This window comes from Lipomyces tetrasporus, assembly GCF_029532465.1.
Source record: "Lipomyces tetrasporus strain NRRL Y-64009 chromosome Unknown POJ06scaffold_10, whole genome shotgun sequence".
Taxonomy (NCBI): Eukaryota; Fungi; Ascomycota; class Lipomycetes; order Lipomycetales; family Lipomycetaceae; genus Lipomyces; species Lipomyces tetrasporus.
The window spans coordinates 321,759-334,020 of record NW_026611605.1 but is presented as its reverse complement, the minus strand read 5'-3'; the positions used below and the strand labels follow the sequence as shown (position 1 = coordinate 334,020).

General features: G+C 45.1%; 3 protein-coding genes across 3 annotated transcripts; 1 reads left to right on the top strand and 2 right to left on the bottom strand.

Moving 5' to 3' along the window:
* Positions 1-2,268: 2,268 nt before the first annotated feature.
* POJ06DRAFT_283143 (uncharacterized protein) lies at positions 2,269-2,885 on the bottom strand (the record flags this gene model as incomplete). The annotated part of the gene is made up of 4 exons (XM_056190090.1): positions 2,269-2,291; positions 2,336-2,487; positions 2,519-2,586; positions 2,607-2,885. 4 exons carry the CDS (start codon positions 2,883-2,885, stop codon positions 2,269-2,271), a joined length of 522 nt encoding a protein of 173 aa, XP_056041213.1.
* Positions 2,886-7,830: 4,945 nt separating this feature from the next.
* On the bottom strand, positions 7,831-9,687 carry POJ06DRAFT_296976 (uncharacterized protein). The gene is made up of 2 exons (XM_056190586.1): positions 9,078-9,687; positions 7,831-9,018 (listed from the first exon to the last, which is right to left on the bottom strand). The coding sequence occupies exons 1-2, from the start codon at positions 9,328-9,330 to the stop codon at positions 8,117-8,119; spliced, it is 1,155 nt and encodes a 384-aa protein (XP_056041212.1). The 5' UTR covers positions 9,331-9,687; the 3' UTR covers positions 7,831-8,116.
* Positions 9,688-11,365: 1,678 nt separating this feature from the next.
* Positions 11,366-12,212, top strand: POJ06DRAFT_285618 (uncharacterized protein; the record flags this gene model as incomplete). The annotated part of the gene is made up of 3 exons (XM_056190205.1): positions 11,366-11,467; positions 11,524-11,891; positions 11,947-12,212. The coding sequence occupies 3 exons, from the start codon at positions 11,366-11,368 to the stop codon at positions 12,182-12,184; spliced, it is 708 nt and encodes a 235-aa protein (XP_056041211.1). The 3' UTR covers positions 12,185-12,212.
* Between the last annotated feature and the right edge of the window lie 50 nt (positions 12,213-12,262).

Below are 12,262 nucleotides of genomic sequence, written 5' to 3'. Positions count from 1 at the left end.
TTCAACTACTCTCTTTAGAGTAGGGACCTACAATCATACGGCCGTAGTGTAGAATACGATATTCAATGGCTAAACTTGGTTGTCGCGTGCGTCTATTTTGCATTTCCCCTATCCAAAAACTTTGAACTTTGCAGCAAAATTCGCAGCAAGAATAATAGAAAGAGACGGTTTTAATTTGCGGCAAAAGCCCATCCTATGACAATATCTTTCATAGCAAATATAAACGGTTTTTGTCAGGGAACTTTGAGGAGGCATAGTTGCTGATCTGTATGGGTCCCGGACGCGTCCTAAAGAAGCAGAAACGCTTTGCTTGAACGACGCGAGGGAACTTTCCGGCAATTGTAAGCCCTTCAGGCTAAGAATGGCTCAAGGAGTACTGCTGCAGAGACGGAAATTGGTGGGTACCGCGGATACGGCCGGCAGTAGTATTTTGGACATTTCAAAAAGTTTCCGTGGTATTTTGGACTATTCTCCTAGAATATAAATCCGATGGGCAGAGGAGCTAGAACGGCCCACATTTTATACCTGTCTTTTCCAGCCGTTGCCGTCGGCGTTTATGTACAACACTGAATACAATACTGGACTATAAGAAGTTAGTACCTTTTACCGTCAAACGAACTATTTCGACTTATAACTTCGACTTAGACCTTCCATCAGCCATGAAGATTCGCCCTGTTTCCTGTGCCGTTGTTGGAACCCTACCGATTTCCGCTCCTCTTCCCGGTCATTTCCAGCTTCTGCTACCACCAATTGAGGTAACTGGTGAACAAGAATGGCAAATCGAGACGATCCTCGACTCGAAGTGCATCGGCCAAAGTGTTCAGTATTTAGTGAATTGGATTTGGCTACGTCTTCACGCAATCTCACGCACACGCCACAATTGCCTCACACTCTCCGCTCTTCCCATCGCCGATAGTTCCTTGATTGGCGCTCGCCATTCTTTTCCGGCTGCGGCATCGTTCCCGCTCCCCGCTCCCAGCCCTAATTAGTGTCACGGTAGGCATTTTTTCTTTCTCTTTCTCTACAACAGCTTGCAGCGCGCAGCTGGCAATAAAGGGCCATGCTCCTCCCTCGTTGTACATATTTTGTCGTTCAGAAATCGGACCTTGTTTTCTTGTTCCATTCTGTTCCCAGGCATATTGCTCGTAGATGTGTCCTTGCGGATGTGTAACGAGGATGCAATCGGATATAGTGCGTACGAAACCATCCCTCAGCCACCAGAGCTTCAGTCCAATTTCGTCATGTTATTCGAATATACCGATAGCCCCAACGTGTTATCTGTGAAGCCCGACCCATAGGCGGTACTCTGTGGATGGCGGCATGTTGCGAAGAACTTGAGTCTTTGCAGGTCCACAAGACCCGGACTCTTTCGCGCAAAAGATCTTCCGGCTAATGTTAAGCCAATTGAATGTCGTTGGGCCTTTCAGATTAAACGGAAAGTAGTCGGAACATATGGACGGGTACAAACTCGATAGACTCTCAAGTATTCTCTCAACGACCCTGATTTGACTAGGACGAGACCTTTGCGCCTGTGATTCGGGCGGGCTCGATTCGGCTAGTCCTATGCATGTTTATTCATCAAAGGCGTCAAGGATGTTTTCTTGAGGAGAATCATGGTGCCCTTACCGACTATTCCTCTTTGGGACTAGCGTAAAGTAGACATTTCGTACCCAAATGGTATCAGTGGTGCTAATCCCCAAAGTTTGGATACTTGCATATATATCGTTCTGCCCATCGTTCACATTGCCCGTCTACCCACCACTGATTGCGAAAGTAGTTAACAGCTTCAGCGGGTAACTTTTCCTGAGCTGTTCCAACTCTTTCTCCTGATCACCGCTGTCCATCGAGCTCGCGATTTGCTTAATAGTTCATGAAGTCATCAAATACTTTAAAACCCAGACCCTGGAAATGTTTTCGGCAGTTTTTAAGGATGTTCTGCTCGATGTGCCATCGGCAGAGCTGGTTGATGGTGGTCGGGAACACCTTTGAGAGGGCCGTCATGAAGGCCCTGTCTGCGTCAGTTATAGCCACAGATGGTGGTTCATCGGGGAACACAATGTCTTCCGTTCGAAATTAGCATGATACTATGTATTAAAATATAATTTCACTCACTCAGCTGCTGCAAACTCGATTGCTCGCCGGTCACAAACCACAATGCTATCTTCACCGTGCGCCAGTTATTGTCCACTGTGACAATGTTCACCAGTGGCAAGCGGAACCGATTTGTTTTTTACCATTTGTCCATATACACGTGCCTTGTGAACATCATCAGGCCTGCAAAAGAACAAACTCTCGAGAGTGTTGTCCACAGCCACTTTAACTCGGTATATGTAACCTTCGTCCCGTAATTTCTCAATAAATTTTGCAGTTGAAATCCCTTTTCCCTGGGTATAATCATACGTGCGATTATATACTTCCCTACCCAGCAAGGACAGTCCGTATGTCGTATTCAAAACTGATGTAATTGTGCTAAGATGCGGACGAGTGCTGGACAATGTCGAGCATAGTTTCACTGGACTCAGCGGTCATAGGTCGGTTCTCCGGATAAGCTAACGGATTAATATCTTCAAGCTGGTGTCCTTCAGTCTGTCATCAAGCTGTGTAACAACCCACGACTCATTGAGCTGCTTCTTGAAGCGCACCATCCAAGGACAGTCACAAAGCCTGCTTCGTGCTTCTCTTTTACGGGTGAGGCCATTGTCACTTTTGCTTCCCTTTGTCAACGGAAGCTTTCTGGTGTTGTACGGCTTTTTGGCGCATCTGCATAACAGCAATAGTGTCTGGTCTTTGTTTTTGACTAAAAAACCATTCTTCACTGCGAAATTATGATGGATTGCGTACGCGTTCAGGAATTGTCTGGCTTGATCGACCGATTCTAATACCATACTGACAGATAAAATAATATGCGGATCCATTATAGCTGCAGTACGGACAGGCAAAGTGAATAGATCACGTTTGAGATACCATGCATCCAACGCGTTCTTAGGCAACCTCCTGGCTTTGATCAGCACCCTATACGTCCGCCGGCTTGATTGAAGTCTATACTATAATGCTTTGAAAAAAGCTCCTCCTCCCTGAAATCGGACTCTAACAACTGTTCTTCGGCAAGAGGCTTTTTAGACGTCTAGATAGAGTCTGACTGGTGTGTCTACAGCCGGCTTAACATGGTTATCCTCGTTGTCTAATATCGGTTCATCGCTATATACAGAATCCTAGATTCGGGCATTGGATGGCTGTTAAACGGATCTTCCGCTATCTACGTCACACTGCTCATCATGTTTGGTTTACCAGCGTTATAATATTCTTCCCCTCGACGGCCTAGTCCTCCGTGGCTACAGTGACTCTGACTGGGCGGGATGTGTCGGTACAAAGCGTTCAACGCTGTGATATGCTTTCTTAATAGCCTGCGGTCTCATTAGGTGGAAGTCGGTCTCGCGCTCAACCGCTGAGGCTAAGTATGTCGCCCTCACAATGCAGCTCAGGAGGGATTCTACCTATTTCCTTTTCTGGGAGAGCTATCTTTACAAACGCCATAGTAATCACCCTATTCATCACGAACAGGTGAAGGGCATTAATATTGCAGCCTACTTCACTCCTAGAGCATGTTGCAAGTTAGAAATCAGGTACTCTCCAACGAAGAGATGGCTGCTGACCTTTTTACAAAGGTATTGCCTCGAACAACAACAGCTTTTGAGTACCTTCGACAACTACCTATCCAATCTGCGAACAATCGGAAGAAGTGAATGTGCAATTTTTATTTGTTTTTAATGAATGTGGATAGACTAATTCTTTATATTACGTTGCAGACCTTTTTTTTTTTGTGTCAATTGGACAACAGTGCTCCGTATATGCTAAGAGTCAGAAAGCATGATGAGGTTGAGCTACACTTGGTGTTCGTGTTAATTTAACTCCAATGTCTACAAAATCCACTACATAACTTGCGAGTTGCGACTCGATTTTATCGACGCAAACTCCAGAAAGCCTGATGAACCGGATTACATTTTATGGCCAACTTATAATATAAGTTGTGGGGAGTGTTGAAAAACAACTCAGTACTCTGCATGGACGCCTGATAAATGTAATTGTTATGCTCTATCGTTCATACACTAGGCTCCAGTATTAGTAACCAGAACTACTAACACTCAGTGTTCAGTAGACGGGCTCGTCTACATCGCAATCTAGATTGATTGCGGAAAGCACGTCATTGCGCAACGTGCTTCTATCCTAAAGTTTGCGATACTTGACTAGCGCAAAGGCAATGATCCTTGCCACACGATTGAGCCTCACTATCGCAGCAGTTGAAGACGACAGTCTCACGCGATGACGTTGAGTTGATTTGGTCGCTCGTAGCAAAGGCTATGCCACATCTGGCTACGTATAATTACTGTATAGGGGATGCGTTAGGAAACTAATGCTGGTAGCGAAGCGATACCGCGTCCTTCCAACAGAAGAATCGTCAAATATTGTTGAACTATGGTCGCGGTTTACGGCCGTTTACATAGCCTAAATAATTGCTCTTGATCCCTCAAGTACAGTCAAGCTGACGGCATCTACAGAACAACCGGATAATCTAATTTTCGAATAGACCGAATCACAAACAAAATTTATGCTGAGAAAATATTCTCGTACTGTTCTGTGGACTTGTATATGTAGAGTGCGTAAAACCCTCTTGGAAACGTGTAAGTCGAATCAAGGATACACGGATTCCGTCACCCCCTTTAAGCGTTCAACTTATTTTTTTATTTCTACCCCTCTGTCGCCGACAAATTGGATTCCCAGGCTAAGCCTTACAATTGAACAGATGCTCAGCTCGTTGATAAAACATGAATTGAGAACTCGAGAAAAATCGGACCTCGAGTCAGCTCACTCCGCTCATTACAAACAGTTCACCTCTGGTCGCAAAGAAGCTAGACACCAGAACGACAAAATTTCGCTCAACGTTAGAATTGGAAAGGACTGGAAAGGAAGGGCCGCAATTTTTGCTAGTGATGTTTTAAGGTGTAAATATATTATGCATTCTTAATCAACGATCATCTCTCCATCCCAATGCATAGATAGTTCTAACTTGATCAAGATGAGGCGACTGGTTTCTTCAATTGCCTGTCTGTTCTGCGGAAGGTTACTTGGACACGCTTACTGCATCTGCACGAGGCGTCTGGTCTCCGATTCTGCATCGCTGCCACACTGGAACGGTAAATATGCTGTTTTGGCACATTGATGAGCCTTGCGGCAGTTCCCTTGGATGTAGCTCAGACCAACGACTGTACATACCAGTTGTGGGGGAGTGAAATGTGTTGAAATGAGACGTGATAGTTGTAGCACGCCGTATAACACCAACAGACTGTAACAGCTCATGGTCCAACGATTATGGAGGCTACGACTATGGCTCCAACGTTGCAAGGATTAACGGAGTGTACTCCAGCAAGGGACTGAAGGAAACTGATAGGAGTTTTCGTATTGCCGCTTTTTTCAAGATGATTATGACCCACCCTCCCCGAAATACTTTGTGAATACGCCGTCTGGTAGACACCTATTGCTTGCTGTATGGCCTACTGCCGACGTGGTAGTTGCGAGTTTATCCCGTAAGTAATCAATGTTACACGGTTCATTCCGCTTATCGCATAAGGGTCACTACTTAGTAGAATTACGTAGAACGTCTCGTATATTATGTAGATAGTCGAGTTAATCGCTCTTGAGGCTGTATTGGTGAATGACTGACATCCAACCACTCGTTCGTTGTCTGATCACAGCAAGCTCGCTTCCTCACATCATATTATTTTAAAATGACACTGCTGCCCTACATTCACAACCACGTCGTCACATCTACGTCTATCAGCTAGAAATCTGGACTGGTCGTCCTATCTCTCTTTCACCTTCGCAATTTTCGTGCGAGGTTGATACGCTTGTTCCCAATGGACTTCGCAACAAGCTCGCGTCTAAAACAATTGAAGGATCTTTTATTGGATATGGCGTGACGCACAGAAAGGCTACAGAATCTATAATGAAACGGCTCGTTGCATATTCAGTGGTAGAGACCTAGGATTGAGTCTGAAATTTGCTTTCAGTCGCTACTACAGGTGTCGCCACACTATCCACGGAATCTACCCTGTTACCAAGTTAAACCCATACATACCAGTTTACCTCTCGTGTCATCCGAGGACACTGGTTCTGGTTCTGAATCTCTCCTAGAAACTCCATTAGCGTTACTTTCACGTCGTGAAGACACAGATGCTCAAACAGTATCTCACTTTGCATACTCCAACGTGTAAATCTACGTCCGGCTTGATGACCATTCCGTAGAGAAGCTGTTTCTGGCCACATACAATCACCGTCCGTCACTGGAAGCTGAGCCTATGGTTTTGAGGAAGCAGTATGATATGATTCTTATGATAAACGTCTGCTTAAGTTAACAAGTTTTGTTCTGTTCCTGTAATAGTCGATGATAATTTCAACCTATATGCTGCCCCACAGGTATTCTTATGCAGAACGTAATATGCTCTTTAGCATTTCCACACAGAGAATGTAATTCTACGGGGTGCAATTTGAATTACTGAACGTGCGCATTACTCCCCACACAAACACTTGGAGAGTAATAACTGCTTAACTATAGCAAAGTTGTAAAGCATTTTCGCACATACTGTATGTATTTTCAAATTGATTATCCCAGGTTAGACAGAAATATTGTCCTTCATCCCATGTAACAGATCACCCGTCGGACAGACGAAATACAGGGTCCATTCTTTTCTTGGGAACTGTAAGGTGTCAAAAGGCGCCGAACGATTAAGTTACCACATGTTTCGGACAGCTTGAAATCAAGCAACCATTTATTTTAGCATATTTTCTATGAGCACGGGAGACAGAATCCGTTATTACTCTTACCCTCGGCAGGAACTTGACGGCAAAACAACAGAATGGTGGGTGACAGATTGCGCTGTAAATTGCCAATAACAATGCTGCTCATTGCCATTGTCATGCCTGAACTAGCGGATTTCAACAACTCACGCAGATTCTCATAGGTGCGGCGATTTTTTTTGTTATAGTCGCTATCTTGCAGAATGTTGGTTGTCGTCTTGCCACACGTGAGTGAGTCGTCGGTCGATTATCTTTGCATACGAATAGCAAAATAAAGCCGTCAATCTTTGCATACGAATAGCAAAATAAAGCCGTCAGCACTTAGAATCTGAACTACACTCAGTCTCGTTGGAATATTATGCCTAGGATGGGCTGTATCAGGTGTACATTGAGAAAGAGGTTAGTGGCATTGTATAGCAAGGGGGAAGGACGGTATGGTAAGGACATACATAATATGAAAGCGGGCGGCTACTTGCTGGCAGAGTAATTGAGGTTCTGCGCAGTCGCACATTTTGATCAATATCGATCGACCCGGTCATTGGCGTTGAGAAGCGGCTTTCAATGAGTCCGACTCCAAATTTGTTGCCTTTTGACTCAATCTTTGCAGCCAGTACTGACTCTGGTACGACTGCATCAAGTATTACATTTTCTGCGATGTCGAGCGTAGGCTGGTTAGAAAGCATTCTGAACCGTGTCATTAATCCAAATCTCTCTCTCCCCAGTCATCCTCAAGTAAGTTCCTCTACCTACGTTCTATGTAATTAAAACGGGGACGCCTAATGACTGCAATTCTATATTGAGGCTTAAATATGGTTCGCATTTCAAGAGCGGGGTATCGTATCATGCTCGGTCAAGTGCCTCAGTGCTTGGAATTGCATAAACATGTATATCGTAGTTGTCCGACCTCTATAAATGCCTTCTTTACATTACAGATACTTCCACGCATCGTATGTAACTTTGTTATAGAGTGCAACACAATTCACCTATTTCAATTGTTCTTTGTTCTATTTATTACAATGCGATCGAGACCAATACGTGCACAAATTCACAATCCGACATCTGTTCATAACATATATTTCACTGCCGTATATCCTCCTCCGCGACCCATACTCACAATCTACCTGTATATCTATAGTTATATATAAATGACCCAAATTATATCAAAAAACTAGAACCTGAACCAAATACAAAATAACGCCAAAGAAACACATGACACGCAGAATAAAGCAGAATAGAACAAGATCATAGTTTATGAATCCTATTATTATTGAAACCACCGACCCAGCATTCCTCTACTACGCATTCGGTGTCGTCGCCAGTGCAACGTGCTATTGCTGGTAGCAATCGGAAGTGCAGAGCTGGTCTGCTCTACGCCACCTGCATCTACTGTGACGTACGCGAAAATGGTCGTGGTGAGAGAGTAGTTTAGGGTTGACAACGTTTTGGTTATAGTTGCCCAGTCACTAGTAGGCTTTGTGCTCACAGCGGGAATCGTACTGCTGAGAAAGGTCGAGTTCATGTACGGAGTCGCAAGATGACTGGGGGTCGCCTTGTGGATTGTACTCGTCCTGAATATCGTAATATATTGCGTAAGCGTAGAAGTGGTAGTACCAACGTCAGTGACAGTTGCTGGAACAGCGGTGACTATTGCGGTCAAGTCACCATCATCACCGACAGTAGCGACTGAAGAGAGAGAATACGTAGTGTATGTCGATGAAACTTCGCCGACCACGTACTTAACATTTGTAGGCTTGACGATGGCTGCGGTGTGCATTGCAGTCAAAGTTTTGGTAAGAGTGATGTACCGTGTGGAGGATGATTCATCAGTGACAGTAGCCGTGTACACAATTGTTTCGGTAACTGTCGTTGCGACGGGAACCGTGACAGTAGTCTCAGCAGAGTAGGTGCCAGCTGGAAGATTACTTGAGACGGGAGTAGAAGTTGCCGTGGACGCTGTCACCGCTGCAACACTAGAAGACTCGGCGGCGAAGATTGTTGCAACTCTGGAAGGCGATGCCGTATCAAGGTAGGCAGCAACCGTCTGAGTATAGGTCAAGGTTTCAGTAATGGTCTGCAGAGAAGGCGACACATATGTGGTAGCGGAGTCACGGCTGTACGTCTTGGTCACGTAGAGAGTGATCTGCTCGGTGATTGTGGTAGTGTCCACTGTGCAAAAATTAGCCCAATTATGTTATCGAAAAATTTCGACCCAGAAAACAGCATACTCGCAACTTCAACTGCGGTAGTGTACAAAGTAGATGGCGCAATCTGCGTTATTGTCTCTGGCAAAGTGATGGTACTTGTGCCATTCACGACGACGGTTTCATTGAGAGCAGAACGACGATGATATCGAACGGACGGCTCGTCAACAGCCACCGCTGGTCCGCGCCAGAAGAACGAGAAGTTGATCGGAAATGCGAGTGTTTCTGAGACACAAGCCACAATGACAATCATATAAAAAAGAGATAGAATCCGCATGATGGACTAGACTAAGACAGTCGACGACGATCAAGAGAATTGACCTTAGCGGACGAGATCTTATCCAAAAGAACGATCCAAAAAGAACGACTACAATAAGGAAAGAAGAACGACTGTGGTCAAACGAACGACGGCACCGCGGAAACTGCAGGTGAGGGAAGGAAAGTGAGGAAGAGGGAAGCGAGGGGCTCGCGAGGTAATTAAGGAGCGGGCTGCATTGGGCATGAGAACCGGCCGGAACGATAGATGTCGCGAGTATTGCGCGGACACCTAGCCCCTGGGTGATTATTGTCGAGAAGTTTATAATCTTGATGGTCGGCAGGGTCCTGAGAACGCAGAACCAACGCAGAAATGAACGCGACGCGTCGCGCGGAATTTTGATATGCAGGGGGTTCCCACAATAATCTGTCAGTACCCTAGTGCAGGCGGTCCTGGAGGCCAATTTGGCCGCCTTACGCAGAAGTCAGACGGGCCCCCTTGCTTGTTAGCGCAGGTTTTCCGAAAATGTCCACCAGGCTAGGTGAAGGTAGACGCAGGAACGCAGCCTATATTTGTTTCGCTTGTCGCACTGTCGACCACCAAGTAAAAGGTTCAGGTTTCGCCGTACCTTTTGAGCCGATATCGAGTCGTCACTTAATCGCACTAGCCATCAAAAGTTTGCCTGTCCGACGACGATTCGAGGACCAGAATAAGTAATACGAATTAAGAATACAAGTGAATTCAAGAGCGTCAAGCAAAATGTCCAACTTCACGATCCATCCGAACCAGTCCTCAACATCCCGGAAGCCGACCAACCACGCCTCCGTGTCTGTCTACGATCTATTTCTGTTACAACGGGTATCGACTTCTAGACAATACATGACCAAATAGCAAAAATAGCCAAACCAGAAAGCTGTGTTAAGCAATGGAGAAAATTTAATCTAATGGCTATTTTAACCAGGTAAAGCCAAGTGAAAAGTAATGCAGCTCTAAGTGATCCATCGACAATATTTTTGCTGTGTCGTGTCGATTCTGATACTAAGTTCCCGCGACCGGAAGAACTGCAAGAAGAAAATACTGACGAACTCATGACATTGGAGAAAGAGAATGAAGAAAGGATCCACAAGGCGTTCCATGGCGAAGCTGCAAAAGCTGAATTCAACGATCGTAGGGAAAGTGGGAGTAGTTCTTATATGTGACGGGTCTGTGTAGGATCAATCACGGCGTTGGTTGCATGCCGAATATTCTTAATAACGAATAATACATTGCTAATCCATCTAGGTCACTGCTCACGGAGGTAATGCCTTGATGTGAACTATTCATGGATATATTCTATATCATGGTGTCCCTCTATCATTGCAAGTATTGATTAGTCCCTCGTCGGACTCGAAAAGAACATATGATCTATATCTTAATATTCTTTTCGCCAATTCCATACGAATATGGTTGTGACGGCGCTGCATCACAAATTAATTTGACCTCGCACAATTGACCATCCGAACAAGCGACAGCTCAATAGTGCTCAATTCTTACTAGACACTCAACCTTCGACATATCAATTCCCTTAGATATGAGTACCGACGTAGCAACAAGTCGGCCATGGAGATACCTAGGCGAAGATTGCGAGGACAATGGGGTATTGATAACCAGTCCTTAGTGCGTTTGTCTAGAAATGATTCGAATAGACGTCGTCGTAGGTTGCCAGAGACTGCAGAAATACCATTTTGCTGTCATCAATATGATATTCACGAGATCTGAAGCTGAACTCGTGGGGATAGCACTAGCAGGGTCCAATTCAGAGGTAACTTCATGTCAAAGGGCCCTAACAATATCCGCATTGATAACCCCAGAAATGTCACTGCCAACTTGATTAGCGAAATGGGCTCCGCAATACCAAAACGCCGATGCAGTTAAGGCATGTGTCTGACAGTAATCAAGATCTGCGGCTCAATCTGTTCCCCATATCTCACGCAATAGGCGCATTTACTCCAAGAAATCTTTCATTGGTAATTTACTATTTATTAGGGCATATACCACATGCATTGCGGCTTCCACGATGAAGTACCTCGAAACCTATCGACTTATGGGCCTACCGGATCGGATGTACTACATTCCAGACTTCATATCGGACCGTGAACAGCATTCGCTAATTGGCAAAGTACTTCTCGGTTTTGCAATCTTTCCTACGCAGAGTTGACGAGTAGATACGAGTAGATACTTAATACTCCATCAGCGCGATGGACAGTTCTTTCCCATCGCCGGCTGCAGGCTTGGCCAACTCAGCTCCTCCAAGGATCGATCTTGCCAACTACCGACGCGATCCCGAATTGGCTCGTCGAGCCAATCGTTTCCCGTACGATTGATCTTGGAATATGGAATGCGTCACCACATGGTCAGCCAAACCATTGCTTGATTAATGAGTACGAACCCGGACAAGGCATCATGCCACACGAGGACGGCGACGTGTATTTTCCGATGGTCGCAACAGTCAGCTTGAATGATGGAATAATATTAGACATCTACGAGAAGTCTGACGATGGTAGGCGCAGAGTGGTGTATAGGATATATCAGGAGCCCGGGAGGTATGGGGTAACCCTGAAACCCACTTTATGTGTCTTCGACTGATGAGGTGTGCAGTCTTTTGATAACGACGGACGAAATGTATACGAAATATCTACATGGTATACAAGAAATAGGTACCGACAAAGACCTAAATAGCGACACTGTCAGTAATTGGGACTTGTTAAGTACCGAGACGAAGGAGAGCATAGAACAAAATAACGGCCTGATCAAGCGGGGAAGGAAGCGCATAAGTTTGACATTTAGAGACGTGAAGGCGGTTCGGAATTTAGCGAAGTTTTTGCACGCAAAGTAATTTGCAACGTCATTATACTGACTGAATCCAGGATAGTGGAGGTGTGTATAGCTGTTTATGGCGTAGATCTATGCGTTG

Excerpts from the sequence above, each read along its gene's own strand:
- POJ06DRAFT_296976 (XM_056190586.1), bottom strand. The coding sequence starts at position 9,330 with ATGCGGATTCTATCTCTTTTTTATATGATTGTCATTGTGGCTTGTGTC. Across the intron at positions 9,019-9,077 it reads TACCGCAGTTGAAGTTGCGA|TGGACACTACCACAATCACC; the intron begins GTATGCTGTTTT and ends ATTTTTGCACAG.